At 39.2% G+C, this 16,109-nt stretch overlaps 1 protein-coding gene across 3 annotated transcripts in view; it reads left to right on the top strand.

Moving 5' to 3' along the window:
- Positions 1-1,421, top strand: part of nocta (nocturnin a) — a 47,918-nt gene extending 46,497 nt beyond the window's left edge. For all 3 annotated transcript variants that reach the window (XM_034181022.1, XM_034181020.1, XM_034181021.1), the window contains exon 3: positions 22-1,421. In XM_034181022.1, the coding sequence (XP_034036913.1) occupies positions 22-866 (845 nt within the window). In that variant the 3' untranslated portion in view covers positions 867-1,421. The remainder of the gene's footprint in view (positions 1-21) is intronic.
- Positions 1,422-16,109: the final 14,688 nt, after the last annotated feature.

Raw genomic sequence — 16,109 nt, 5'->3', positions numbered from 1 at the left:
TTTGTCTCCTCCTGTCTGCAGCTCTCGGCGAAGGGAAGGACGGCTTCATCCGTTGTCCACTGGACGCTCTCAACTGGGAGGAAAGGAAGTTCCTGATCTTGGAGGAGATCCTGACCTACCGGCCCGACGTCCTGTGTCTACAGGAAGTGGACCATTACTATGACACCTTTCAGCCAGTCCTGACTAGCCTGGGTTACCAAGGCAGCTTCCTGGCCAAACCCTGGTCTCCCTGTCTGGATGTTGAGCAAAACAATGGCCCTGACGGCTGTGCCCTGTTCTACCGGCGCTCGCGCTTTGCTCTTCTGGCCACAGCTCACCTGCGATTGACAGCCATGATGCTGCCAACTAACCAGGTGGCCATCGTCGTGATGCTTCGTTGCCGCTCCTCAGGCCGCTCGCTGTGTGTGGCCGTCACCCATCTGAAAGCTCGCAGTGGCTGGGAAATGCTGCGGAGCGCTCAGGGCACCAACCTTCTACAGAACTTGCGTAACATCACAGCTGCTGGCCGTGACGGCACCGTCCCGTTAGTCGTGTGCGGGGACTTTAATGCTGAGCCTTCAGAGGATGTTTACCGACGCTTCAGCTCCTCCCCTCTAGGCCTGGACTCAGCCTATAAGCTGCTGAGCCCTGACGGACAGACAGAACCCGCCTTCACCTCATGGAAGATCCGCCCCTCTGGAGAGAGCCGCAGCACGTTGGACTACATCTGGTACTCCCATCATGCTTTGAGTGTGGACTCTTTGTTGGCTCTTCCTAGTGAGGAGCAGATTGGTCCAGACCGCCTCCCGTCATACCACTACCCCTCCGACCACGTGTCGCTGCTCTGCGACGTCAGCTTCAGGCAGGAAGTCCATAGGCTGATGTAGGAGCTTTGGACCAATAGAAAACTAGGGGGAGGAGTCACAAAGAACAGAGGATGGATGATTATTTTTGATCACTTGTCATTATTGTTTCTGTTTATCGATCTGATTGCTTATTGGTTCCTGATCAGGTTTGTGTGTGTGTCTCCACATAATGAATAAATGCTTCTTTAATTCACAGGAAAGACATTTTTGTGCTGCTGACAAAAAACATTTGGTTGTAAACGTCACTGTCTTTGCTTGTCTGCTTTTCGGTACAGAAAATCTGAAGAATGGCCTCTGACGACCGCTGTGCACACGGGAAAGAAGTGCATTTCTTTGAGTTGAACACTGCAGGGCGTGTTGTGTGCGTTACTGAAATGATATGAAAGCCGATGTGACCGACGTCTACTTGTTTTATTTTGTTTTTACCGTATTTGAACAAACAACCTGCTGCATCATGAATATGAATGTACACCTGCTGATGGACTATATGAGTTATTTGAGGATTCCACTAGAGGCGCACCAGGATCCTTGCACAGTAAAGAATTCCTGAATTAGCATGCTGTCTTTTTTTTTTTTTTTTTGCTTCTCCTGCTGTTTGTTTGTACAGTAGTGTTCAGAATAATAGTAGTGCTATGTGACTAAAAAGATGAATCCAGGTTTTGAGTATATTTCTTATTGTTACATGGGAAACAAGGTACCAGTAGATTCAGTAGATTCTCACAAATCCAACAAGACCAAGCATTCATGATATGCACAGTCTTAAGGCTCTGAAATTGGGCTATTAGTAAAAAAAAAAAAGTAGAAAAGGGGGTGTTCACAATAATAGTAGTCTGGCGTTCAGTCAGTGAGTTCGTCAATTTTGTGGAAGAAACAGGTGTGAATCAGGTGTCCCCTATTTAAGGATGAAGCCAGCACCTGTTGAACATGCTTTTCTCTTTGAAAGCCTGAGGAAAATGGGACGTTCAAGACATAGTTCAGAAGAACAGCGTAGTTTGATTAAAAAGTTGATTGGAGAGGGGAAAACTTATACGCAGGTGCAAAAAATTATAGGCTGTTCATCTACAATGATCTCCAATGCTTTAAAATGGACAAAAAAACCAGAGACGCATGGAAGAAAATGGAAAACAACCATCAAAATGGATAGAAGAATAACCAGAATGGCAAAGGCTCACCCATTGATCAGCTCCAGGATGATCAAAGACAGTCTGGAGTTACCTGTAAGTGCTGTGACAGTTAGAAGACGCCTGTGTGAAGCTAATTTATTTGCAAGAATCCCCCGCAAAGTCCCTCTGTTAAATAAAAGACGTGGAGAAGAGGTTACAATTTGCCAAAGAACACATCAACTGGCCTAAAGAGAAATGGAGGAATATTTTGTGGACTGATGAGAGTAAAATTGTTCTTTTTGGGTCCAAGGGCCGCAAGGACATCCCAAACAAATTTGATGTCAAGTTGTCATGACAAAGATATTTTCTGGTAATGTCACTTTGAATAATGTCAAGTTGTCATGATAAGGACATCCCAAACAAATTTGATGTCAAGTTGTCATGACAAAGACATTATCTGGTAATGTCACTTTGATTAATGTCAAGTTGTCATAATAAGGACATCCCAAACAAATTTGATGTCAAGTTGTCATGACAAAGACATTATCTGGTAATGTCACTTTGATTAATGTCAAGTTGTCATAATAAGGACATCCAAAACAAATCTGATGTCAAGTTGTCATGACAAAGATATTTTCTGGTAATGTCACTCTGATTAATGTGAAATTGTCAGAATAAGGACATCCCGAACAAATTTAATGTCAAGTTGTCATGACAAAGACATTTTTTTCCGGTAATGTCACTTTGATTAATGTCAAGTTGTCATAATAAGGACATCCCAAACAAATTTAATGTCAAGTTGTCGTGACAAAGACATTTTCTGGTAATGTCACATTTGATTAATGTCAAATTGTCATGATAGGGACATCCCAAACCAATTTAATGTCAAGTTGTCATGACAGAGACATGTTCCAGTAATGTTGCTTTGATTAATGTCAAGTTGTCATAATAAGGACATCCCAAACAAATTTAATGTCAAGTTGTCATGACAAAGACCTTTACTGGTAATGTCGCTTTGATTAATGTCAAATTTTCATAATAAGGACATCCCGAACAAATTTAATGTCAAGTTGTCATGACAAAGACATTTTCCGGTAATGTCACTTTGATTAATGTCAAGTTGTCATAATAAGGACATCCCAAACAAATTTAATGTCAAGTTGTCGTGACAAAGACATTTTCTGGTAATGTCATGTTTGATTAATGTCAAATTGTCATGATAGGGACATCCCAAACCAATTTAATGTCAAGTTGTCATGACAGAGACATGTTCCAGTAATGTTGCTTTGATTAATGTCAAGTTGTCATAATAAGGACATCCCAAACAAATTTAATGTCAAGTTGTCATGACAAAGACCTTTACTGGTAATGTCGCTTTGATTAATGTCAAATTTTCATAATAAGGACATCCCGAACAAATTTAATGTCAAGTTGTCATGACAAAGACATTTTCCGGTAATGTCACTTTGATTAATGTCAAGTTGTCACAATAAGGACATCCCAAACAAATTTAATGTCAAGTTGTCGTGACAAAGACATTTTCTGGTAATGTCACTTTGATTAATGTCAAGTTGTCATAATAAGGACATCCCAAACAAATTTAATGTCAAGTTGTCGTGACAAAGACATTTTCAGGTAATGTCACGTTTGATTAATGTCAAGTTGTCATAATAAGGACATCCCAAACAAATTTAGTGTCAAGTTGTCATGACAAAGACATTTTCTGGTAATGTCACGTTTGATTAATGTCAAGTTGTCATAATAAGGACATCCCAAACAAATTTAATGTCAAGTTGTCATGACAAAGACCTTTACTGGTAATGTCACGTTTGATTAATGTCAAGTTGTCATAATAAGGACATCCCAAACAAATTTAATGTCAAGTTGTCATGACAAAGACCTTTACTGGTAATGTCACGTTTGATTAATGTCAAGTTGTCATAATAAGGACATCCCAAACAAATTTAGTGTCAAGTTGTCATGACAAAGACATTTTCTGGTAATGTCACATTTGATTAATGTCAAGTTGTCATAATAAGGACATCCCAAACAAATTTAATGTCAAGTTGTCATGACAAAGACCTTTACTGGTAATGTCGCTTTGATTAATGTCAAGTTGTCATAATAAGGACATCCCAAACAAATTTAATGTCAAGTTGTTATGACAAAGACCTTTACTGGTAATGTCGCTTTGATTAATGTCAAGTTGTCATAATAAGGACATCCCAAACAAATTTAGTGTCAAGTTGTCATGACAAAGACATTTACTGGTAATGTCGCTTTGATTAATGTCAAGTTGTCATAATAAGGACATCCCAAACAAATTTAATGTCAAGTTGTCATGACAAAGACCTTTACTGGTAATGTCGCTTTGATTAATGTCAAGTTGTCATAATAAGGACATCCCAAACAAATTTAGTGTCAAGTTGTCATGACGAAGACCTTTACTGGTAATGTCGCTTTGATTAATGTCAAGTTGTCATAATAAGGACATCCCAAACAAATTTAGTGTCAAGTTGTCATGACAAAGACCTTTACTGGTAATGTCGCTTTGATTAATGTCAAGTTGTCATAATAAGGACATCCCAAACAAATTTAATGTCAAGTTGTCATGACAAAGACCTTTACTGGTAATGTCGCTTTGATTAATGTCAAGTTGTCATAATAAGGACATCCCAAACAAATTTAGTGTCAAGTTGTCATGACAAAGACATTTTCTGGTAATGTCACGTTTGATTAATGTCAAGTTGTCATAATAAGGACATCCCAAACAAATTTAATGTCAAGTTGTCATGACAAAGACCTTTACTGGTAATGTCACGTTTGATTAATGTCAAGTTGTCATAATAAGGACATCCCAAACAAATTTAGTGTCAAGTTGTCATGACAAAGACATTTTCTGGTAATGTCACATTTGATTAATGTCAAGTTGTCATAATAAGGACATCCCAAACAAATTTAGTGTCAAGTTGTCATGACAAAGACATTTTCTGGTAATGTCACATTTGATTAATGTCAAGTTGTCATAATAAGGACATCCCAAACAAATTTAATGTCAAGTTGTCATGACAAAGACATTTTCTGGTAATGTCATGTTTGATTAATGTCAAATTGTCATGATAGGGACATCCCAAACCAATTTAATGTCAAGTTGTCATGACAGAGACATGTTCCAGTAATGTTGCTTTGATTAATGTCAAGTTGTCATAATAAGGACATCCCAAACAAATTTAATGTCAAGTTGTCATGACAAAGACCTTTACTGGTAATGTCGCTTTGATTAATGTCAAGTTGTCATAATAAGGACATCCCAAACAAATTTAGTGTCAAGTTGTCATGACAAAGACATTTTCTGGTAATGTCACGTTTGATTAATGTCAAGTTGTCATAATAAGGACATCCCAAACAAATTTAATGTCAAGTTGTCATGACAAAGACCTTTACTGGTAATGTCGCTTTGATTAATGTCAAGTTGTCATAATAAGGACATCCCAAACAAATTTAATGTCAAGTTGTTATGACAAAGACCTTTACTGGTAATGTCGCTTTGATTAATGTCAAGTTGTCATAATAAGGACATCCAAAACAAATTTAGTGTCAAGTTGTCATGACAAAGACATTTACTGGTAATGTCGCTTTGATTAATGTCAAGTTGTCATAATAAGGACATCCCAAACAAATTTAATGTCAAGTTGTCATGACAAAGACCTTTACTGGTAATGTCGCTTTGATTAATGTCAAGTTGTCATAATAAGGACATCCCAAACAAATTTAGTGTCAAGTTGTCATGACAAAGACCTTTACTGGTAATGTCGCTTTGATTAATGTCAAGTTGTCATAATAAGGACATCCCAAACAAATTTAATGTCAAGTTGTCATGACAAAGACCTTTACTGGTAATGTCACGTTTGATTAATGTCAAGTTGTCATAATAAGGACATCCCAAACAAATTTAGTGTCAAGTCATGACAAAGACATTTTCTGGTAATGTAACATTTGATTAATGTCAAGTTGTCATAATAAGGACATCCCAAACAAATTTAGTGTCAAGTTGTCATGACAAAGACATTTTCTGGTAATGTCACATTTGATTAATGTCAAGTTGTCATAATAAGGACATCCCAAACAAATTTAATGTCAAGTTGTCATGACAAAGACATTTTCTGGTAATGTCATGTTTGATTAATGTCAAATTGTCATGATAGGGACATCCCAAACCAATTTAATGTCAAGTTGTCATGACAGAGACATGTTCCAGTAATGTTGCTTTGATTAATGTCAAGTTGTCATAATAAGGACATCCCAAACAAATTTAGTGTCAAGTTGTCATGACAAAGACATTTTCTGGTAATGTCACATTTGATTAATGTCAAGTTGTCATAATAAGGACATCCCAAACAAATTTAATGTCAAGTTGTCATGACAAAGACATTTTCTGGTAATGTCATGTTTGATTAATGTCAAATTGTCATGATAGGGACATCCCAAACCAATTTAATGTCAAGTTGTCATGACAGAGACATGTTCCAGTAATGTTGCTTTGATTAATGTCAAGTTGTCATAATAAGGACATCCCAAACAAATTTAGTGTCAAGTTGTCATGACAAAGACATTTTCTGGTAATGTCACGTTTGATTAATGTCAAGTTGTCATAATAAGGACATCCCAAACAAATTTAATGTCAAGTTGTCATGACAAAGACCTTTACTGGTAATGTTGCTTTGATTAATGTCAAGTTGTCATAATAAGGACATCCCAAACAAATTTAATGTCAAGTTGTTATGACAAAGACCTTTACTGGTAATGTCGCTTTGATTAATGTCAAGTTGTCATAATAAGGACATCCCAAACAAATTTAGTGTCAAGTTGTCATGACAAAGACATTTTCTGGTAATGTCACGTTTGATTAATGTCAAGTTGTCATAATAAGGACATCCCAAACAAATTTAATGTCAAGTTGTCATGACAAAGACCTTTACTGGTAATGTCGCTTTGATTAATGTCAAGTTGTCATAATAAGGACATCCCAAACAAATTTAATGTCAAGTTGTTATGACAAAGACCTTTACTGGTAATGTCGCTTTGATTAATGTCAAGTTGTCATAATAAGGACATCCCAAACAAATTTAGTGTCAAGTTGTCATGACAAAGACATTTACTGGTAATGTCGCTTTGATTAATGTCAAGTTGTCATAATAAGGACATCCCAAACAAATTTAATGTCAAGTTGTCATGACAAAGACCTTTACTGGTAATGTCGCTTTGATTAATGTCAAGTTGTCATAATAAGGACATCCCAAACAAATTTAGTGTCAAGTTGTCATGACAAAGACCTTTACTGGTAATGTCGCTTTGATTAATGTCAAGTTGTCATAATAAGGACATCCCAAACAAATTTAATGTCAAGTTGTCATGACAAAGACCTTTACTGGTAATGTCACGTTTGATTAATGTCAAGTTGTCATAATAAGGACATCCCAAACAAATTTAGTGTCAAGTCATGACAAAGACATTTTCTGGTAATGTAACATTTGATTAATGTCAAGTTGTCATAATAAGGACATCCCAAACAAATTTAGTGTCAAGTTGTCATGACAAAGACATTTTCTGGTAATGTCACATTTGATTAATGTCAAGTTGTCATAATAAGGACATCCCAAACAAATTTAATGTCAAGTTGTCATGACAAAGACATTTTCTGGTAATGTCATGTTTGATTAATGTCAAATTGTCATGATAGGGACATCCCAAACCAATTTAATGTCAAGTTGTCATGACAGAGACATGTTCCAGTAATGTTGCTTTGATTAATGTCAAGTTGTCATAATAAGGACATCCCAAACAAATTTAGTGTCAAGTTGTCATGACAAAGACATTTTCTGGTAATGTCACGTTTGATTAATGTCAAGTTGTCATAATAAGGACATCCCAAACAAATTTAATGTCAAGTTGTCATGACAAAGACCTTTACTGGTAATGTTGCTTTGATTAATGTCAAGTTGTCATAATAAGGACATCCCAAACAAATTTAATGTCAAGTTGTTATGACAAAGACCTTTACTGGTAATGTCGCTTTGATTAATGTCAAGTTGTCATAATAAGGACATCCCAAACAAATTTAATGTCAAGTTGTCATGACAAAGACCTTTACTGGTAATGTTGCTTTGATTAATGTCAAGTTGTCATAATAAGGACATCCCAAACAAATTTAATGTCAAGTTGTTATGACAAAGACCTTTACTGGTAATGTCGCTTTGATTAATGTCAAGTTGTCATAATAAGGACATCCCAAACAAATTTAGTGTCAAGTTGTCATGACAAAGACATTTTCTGGTAATGTCACGTTTGATTAATGTCAAGTTGTCATAATAAGGACATCCCAAACAAATTTAATGTCAAGTTGTCATGACAAAGACCTTTACTGGTAATGTCGCTTTGATTAATGTCAAGTTGTCATAATAAGGACATCCCAAACAAATTTAATGTCAAGTTGTTATGACAAAGACCTTTACTGGTAATGTCGCTTTGATTAATGTCAAGTTGTCATAATAAGGACATCCCAAACAAATTTAGTGTCAAGTTGTCATGACAAAGACATTTACTGGTAATGTCGCTTTGATTAATGTCAAGTTGTCATAATAAGGACATCCCAAACAAATTTAATGTCAAGTTGTCATGACAAAGACCTTTACTGGTAATGTCGCTTTGATTAATGTCAAGTTGTCATAATAAGGACATCCCAAACAAATTTAGTGTCAAGTTGTCATGACAAAGACCTTTACTGGTAATGTCGCTTTGATTAATGTCAAGTTGTCATAATAAGGACATCCCAAACAAATTTAATGTCAAGTTGTCATGACAAAGACCTTTACTGGTAATGTCGCTTTGATTAATGTCAAGTTGTCATAATAAGGACATCCCAAACAAATTTAGTGTCAAGTTGTCATGACAAAGACATTTTCTGGTAATGTCACGTTTGATTAATGTCAAGTTGTCATAATAAGGACATCCCAAACAAATTTAATGTCAAGTTGTCATGACAAAGACCTTTACTGGTAATGTCGCTTTGATTAATGTCAAGTTGTCATAATAAGGACATCCCAAACAAATTTAGTGTCAAGTTGCCATGACAAAGACATTTTCTGGTAATGTCACGTTTGATTAATGTCAAGTTGTCAGAATAAGGACATCCCAAACAAATTTAATGTCAAGTTGTCATGACAAAGACCTTTACTGGTAATGTCGCTTTGATTAATGTCAAGTTGTCATAATAAGGACATCCCAAACAAATTTAGTGTCAAGTTGTCATGACAAAGACATTTTCTGGTAATGTCACGTTTGATTAATGTCAAGTTGTCATAATAAGGACATCCCAAACAAATTTAATGTCAAGTTGTCATGACAAAGACCTTTACTGGTAATGTCGCTTTGATTAATGTCAAGTTGTCATAATAAGGACATCCCAAACAAATTTAGTGTCAAGTTGTCATGACAAAGACATTTTCTGGTAATGTCACGTTTGATTAATGTCAAATTGTCATGATAAGGACATCCCAAACAAATTTAGTGTCAAGTTGTCATGACAAAGACATTTTCTGGTAATGTCACGTTTGATTAATGTCAAGTTGTCATAATAAGGACATCCCAAACAAATTTAATGTCAAGTTGTTATGACAAAGACCTTTACTGGTAATGTCGCTTTGATTAATGTCAAGTTGTCATAATAAGGACATCCCAAACAAATTTAGTGTCAAGTTGTCATGACAAAGACATTTTCTGGTAATGTCACGTTTGATTAATGTCAAGTTGTCAGAATAAGGACATCCCAAACAAATTTAATGTCAAGTTGTCATGACAAAGACCTTTACTGGTAATGTCGCTTTGATTAATGTCAAGTTGTCATAATAAGGACATCCCAAACAAATTTAGTGTCAAGTTGTCATGACAAAGACATTTACTGGTAATGTCGCTTTGATTAATGTCAAGTTGTCATAATAAGGACATCCCAAACAAATTTAATGTCAAGTTGTCATGACAAAGACATTTACTGGTAATGTTGCTTTGATTAATGTCAAGTTGTCATAATAAGAACATCCCAAACAAATTTAATGTCAAGTTGTCATGACAAAGACCTTTACTGGTAATGTCGCTTTGATTAATGTCAAGTTGTCATAATAAGGACATCCCAAACAAATTTAGTGTCAAGTTGTCATGACAAAGACATTTTCTGGTAATGTCGCTTTGATTAATGTCAGATTGTCATAATAAGGGCATCCCAAACAAATTTAATGTCAAGTTGTCATGACAAAGACATGTTCTGGTAATGTCATTTTTGATTAATGTCAAGTTGTCATAATAAGGACATCCCAAACAAATTTAATGTCAAGTTGTCATGACAAAGACATGTTCTGGTAATGTCATTTTTGATTAATGTCAAGTTGTCATAATAAGGACATCCCAAACAAATTTAATGTCAAGTTGTCATGACAAAGACATGTTCTGGTAATGTCATTTTTGATTAATGTCAAGTTGTCATAATAAGGACATCACAAACAAATTTAATGTCAAGTTATCATGACAAAGACAACTTCTGGTAATGTCACTCTGATTAATGTCATAATCAAGACAACCCAAAAAATGTCAACTTATCATGACAAACCTGAATGACACTTAATGACAGCAAGAAGCCTGCAGTTGCCATTCAACTTCCTAAGTTTGCATTAAGCAAAAGTCATAAAATCTTTCTTCAGAGAAACCAAATATATCCCAAAGATCTGGGATATATTGAATTGTCAAAAGGAGGCTTTCCTGAAGATAACACAGGATGGCCAACTGTCATCAACCCCCACCACTTACAGGATTTAAGATTCTCTAAAGTGCATTCCTCACAGAGCTATGAATCCCTTATCAGCCCCGAAACCAGATGTTGCCAACTCCTTTCTCATCTAAAAAAAAAAAAGGAACAGACCACAGAAAGACATATTTGTCCCCCAAAAGTTCCAGAACTATGTCTTTACAGCAAGATTCCAGTAAGGTCATACCACAGATGAACTGCCCTCATCTTGGAAATCACACTGTTTGTCTAGTTAAAATGGGTGCAAGATTAACAGATTTGATGTTTTATGATTAAATCCAAAACCGACCTGTTGTGGTCTTCTGAAAGTTGATATATGTATTTTATAACTTAAAAACGGGACCAATGCTAACGTGCTAGAATGTCTATGGCGATTTCAATGTTAAAGTTAGCATTAAGCTCTTTGCATCTCTGCAGGTTGTGTGTGCTTGAGGTGGGCAGATCGATGCTATTATCGATAATATCGATACCAGCGCTGGTATTGATATTGAATGATCCTCGTGTAAAAAGATTGATACTCAAGCTTTTTTTCTGTCCTGCACGCACTGACTGCTGCACACGCAGATTCAGCAAAGTCTACTCTCTGTAAGAGCAGTGCTGCGCTGTGTCACACAACACAGAGCAGCGCACCCTCCCCCCTCTGGTCTTTTGTTGTTGCGCCATCAAGCGGCTCAGTGGCGCCAGCCAACAGCCGTGCAGATAGGCTCAGCCTGGCCTGCCCACTCAGCGCTCTCCCCGAGTTAGCCCTCAATCTCAGGAGATTTTGTTTTAAGTTGTGCTGAGTGATATTTTTTTAAACAAAAATGTTGATTGTGATAATAAAGTATTTTGTTGTCACGTACAATGTTTGGTGAAATTCTATCCTAGGTCTTTTGGATCCTTTGGATCTATGAAGCTTAAATATGAAAAAGTATCTGTATCGATATCAGCGATACTGTATTTACTTGGATCAATACCAAAATTCCCGGTATCGCCCACCTCTAGTGTGTGCATTTGTTTTCGGTATAGTAATGGCTCAGCGTTCGTTGTCGTAAAAGAGTCAAATTGTATTTTTTTTTCATTTATTTTTATTCATATATTAATTTTAATTATTGGTTCTCATAATAACTAATATGCTACAATACAATTTTAGAGAAAGAGACAAAAAGAACCTGATGAAACAAAACAACAGAAAGGATAAAACCAACTAACAAGTGTTTCCTGTGAACACCGAGTGACTCTTACACCTCCACTTCTTCCCTGTTTTATTTAAGTTTAATGACAGTTTGTTTCGGTCAAACCATATTTTCAGTTTGTTAATTTCTTCAGTGATTTCCTCCAGAACTATCTGCCAAGCTAGAAAACTGCTGCATCCTAGTAAGAGCAGAATACTACTGGAATGAATCCGAATAAGGAAAGTTGTTTTTTTCTCACCTAAATTTTTTTCACAGCACCTAAGGATGCTGTGCTTACTGCAGTTTATTGTCTGGAATAGTCCCAGATTGCATTTCAGAGATTCTAGAAGTCAAATATTTTTTGTGCGGGTGGTGTTGGGGGTAATTTTGGGTTTCAGCATTTTTTGCCCTCACCCGTCCTCCTTCACAGGCACGATGTGTCAAACCCAGGCGCGGTCCTCAGCGTCTCACAAACGAACGTCACAAGGTCGAGTTCCCGGCAATTCTGCTCGAATCACTCATGGCTTAAATGCAGAACACCGTCTCATTATCTTCTTCAGCTGAAAGTCTTTAAGTTTGCACGTGAGCATCATCCACAGGTGCTGCAAATCATTACGCCTGCACATGAACATCCTCCACAAGTGCAGCCAATAATGCTGATGAGGGTGAAGGACTCTTCTGCCAGCACCTTCTCCACAGACAAAAACCCAGTTTGCATACCACCTGGAGAGCAAAGAAAAGAAAACAACACCAAAATGTCCAGCCAAACCCCCCAACACACAACAGTACCCCCCCATCAACGGGACGCCTCCCGGCGACCGAACAGACCAGGCCCGAGAACAGCACCTCCCTCCGGGGTCCACGTCAGGAAGCAGACAGCGTAACGCTCCCAAGGTCCGCCGCAGACAGCAGGACAGGGCACCGCGGCTGGAAGGCCGGCTGGCATCAACAAAAACCCCAAAAGAGTCCCATAAACAATCCAACATACAAGAAAAACACCAAACCCTCCCCAGGGGACCGTCCCATCCAACCCCGGGAAGAAAAGAAAAACTCCCAAATCCAACAACCCAACATAGCCCCAACAACACAATACAAACACAAATTCACAAAGAAAAATAACAAACAACCCCCCCCAGAACGACTCGCAGAGCCCAACACACCCCCCAGAAGACCTTTACCGCCAGTTCCAGGAGTAACAGCCAAAGCCGGAATCCCACAGAGGTCCCCAGGTATACATGGAGCAACAGCGCCCCCCAGAGGACTGTACCATCAACCCCAGGAGGCACCCTCCCCACAACCCAGGAACCCCAGACCCGGCCACACTTGGCTAGTCGGCCCCACAAGCCAATTCCCCCCCAGAGGACCGTCTCATCAACCCTGGAAGTGGAACCTGGAAGGAAACATAAAAAAACACAAAAAGCCAACCCCCGGCGGACTTCATTAAACCACCCCGGGGGCAAATAAAACAACCGACAAACCCTGTTACCCCCCCAGCACCCCGAAAGACCCCAGATCACTCCCAGAGCCTATCGTCAGCTCAATTTTGGTGAACGGCACAAAACTACCAAGCTGGGGAAGGAAACAAGAAAAACTAACCCAGTCCCATCCCCTAAGCGCAGCGGAAAACCGGAAATACGTCCGGTGCCCCAAACCAACCATACCACCAGCCCATCGGGAGGGGTGGAACTACCGAAATGGCAAACGGCACAGATCGGCCCACCACTCTGACTGAGGTACGTTCCCGCTGCACCACACACCGGTAACACCAATGACGAACGGTCAAAGGCCCACCGGGGCTGGAGTGGAACCGGGCATCAACCAAACCCAAAAAAATGCCCCTGACAACCCCCCCTAGGTGCAGAGGTTTTCTGAGAAACGCTCAGCGTAACCAACCTGCACCACCCCACAACCCAAAAGACAAACGGTCTTAGAGAATGTGAGGTTAGGGTTAGGGAAACAGGGAAATAAAAACAACAAAACAAAACGACCCAATCCTCAAATGAAAATTACCTAAATTCAAATAATGAATACCTGAGTCCAGCCGAGCTCAGAACTGCCAGTCGTTCACTCCACCAGAACCACCTCTAAATCCCCAAACAATTTATAACCCCTTACAAGAAAACAAAAACAGCCCAAATAACTAAACAACCAAAGATCTGCCCCCCCCTTTTTTTTTTTTTTTTTTTGTGTCCATTATTATGCTTGTCTAAGAACACCTGGAGATACGTCATTGTTATCTTTCTTGACGCTTATGTGACCGGGGCAATATGGCGGCTTCAGCTTGTCCGAGCTGCAATGGGCTCATCCGCAAGAGGAGCCAGAGGTCCCGTCGGAGGAGTCTCAGTGGGGCGAAGAAGAGGCAGCCCTGATCTGTGTCGGGGAAAGCCCCGAGACGAAAAGACCCGCTCTGATGTCCGCCCTCTCTCGCGTCCACGCTCCTTTATCCGATCATCTAGACGAATAGCCAAAGATATTAGCTCATCTAAATCTTTTGGTTCGTCACGGACTGCTAGCTCTCTCTTTTAATGAATCATTCAAACCATCTACAAACACTCCTCTCAAAGCTGCGGCATTCCAACCGGACTGAGCAGAAAAAATTTGGAAATCCACGGAATAATCCGCCGCACTCCGCCTCCCCTTGGGTGACGGAGTTATCCGCACCGGTATCGATAGTGCCGCAGCTGGAGCAGCAGGAAGCAGAATGGCTTGCGCTGCAAGCTCCGTAATGCGAGCATCTGTTTGTTTAATGTGATTTGCGAGAGGCCGTAATTGCTCCCATATCTTCTCCAAGTATTCTTGAACTCTTTCAGCAAAAGGAACCGCTTCTGCCGCTGGGTCCATTTTAGAATGGCCGGGAACTACTGTTATGTGCAGACGCAAGTTGGGGAGCGGACCAGCGTCTGACTGAACCCAGCGCTAAATAACCAGAAAGCGGTTCCAAAAACAAAAATTTATTTCCCTTCTGTGCAATAATTTGTGTACAACATAAATGTGCGGTTGTCTGGCAAGGTGAAGGACGGCGCGCTCTCCAGCGCCCAAATGGATCGAAGCCCGATGCTTCTGGACCCAGACTCACCTCCGAACACCCCCCAGGTGGATACAACAAACTGACTCTGTGAAGGATGGGAAAGGTGAGGTAAGTCAACAGCTACAACAAATATCCTTCAAAGGCACACACTATCAGCAACACATTCAGGTCTGAATTTAAGCTTTATGTAAATGAGCAGGTTCTCACAACAGGTGGAGGATCATCATTCCGTACGCCACGGCAGTGAGAAGCGAGCTGCACAATTCTCATCAATGTTCAAATATACTGCGTAACAAAATACCAAATTACTGTTAACACTTATTCAGACAATCATCACCTCTGATGTGTGCTGACAGCATGTGTCCCTCACCCGTCCTCCTTCACAGGCACAATGTGTCAAACCCAGGCGCAGTCCTCAGCGTCGGGCTTCGATCCATTTGGGCGCTGGAGAGCGTGCCGTCCTTCACCTCGCCAGACAACCGCACATTTATGTTGCATACAAATTATTGCACAGAAGGAAAATAAATTTGTTTTGATTTTGGAACCGCTTTCTGGTTATTTAGCGCTGGGTTCAGTCAGACGCTGGTCCGCTCCCCAACTCGCGTCTGCACATAACACCTGTGAAGAAAAGACTTTTCACAGTTGAACTCACTTTCTTTGAAGAAGGTGTTCCTGAGTTGAATTCACTTTCTTGGAAGAAAACAGTTTCCTCAGTGGAATTCACCTTCTGTGAACAAAACTTGAACTTTCCTCCTGTGAAGAAAAGAGTTTCCTCAGTGGAATTCACCTTCTTTGAAGAAGTTGTTCCTGAGTTGAATTCAGTTTCTAGGAAGAAAACAGTTTCCTCAGTGGAATTCACCTTCTGTGAACAAAAGTTGAAGTTAAGTCCTGTGAAGAAAAGAGTTTTCACAATTGAACTCACCTTCTTTGAAGAAGGTGTTCCTGAGTTGAATTCAGTTTCTAGGAAGACAACAGTTTCCTCAGTGGAATTCACCTTCTGTGAACAAAAATTGAACTTACCTCCTGTGAAGAAAAGAGTTTTAACAGTTGAACTCACCTTCTTTGAAGAAGATGTTCCTGAGCTGAATTCACTTTCTAGGAAGAAAACAGTTTCCTCAGTGGAAT

The sequence above is a fragment of the Thalassophryne amazonica genome, chromosome 11 (genome assembly GCF_902500255.1).
Source record: "Thalassophryne amazonica chromosome 11, fThaAma1.1, whole genome shotgun sequence".
Classification (NCBI taxonomy): domain Eukaryota; kingdom Metazoa; phylum Chordata; class Actinopteri; order Batrachoidiformes; family Batrachoididae; genus Thalassophryne; species Thalassophryne amazonica.
Note: the sequence above shows the minus strand (reverse complement) of the source record. Positions and strands in the feature narration are given on the sequence as shown.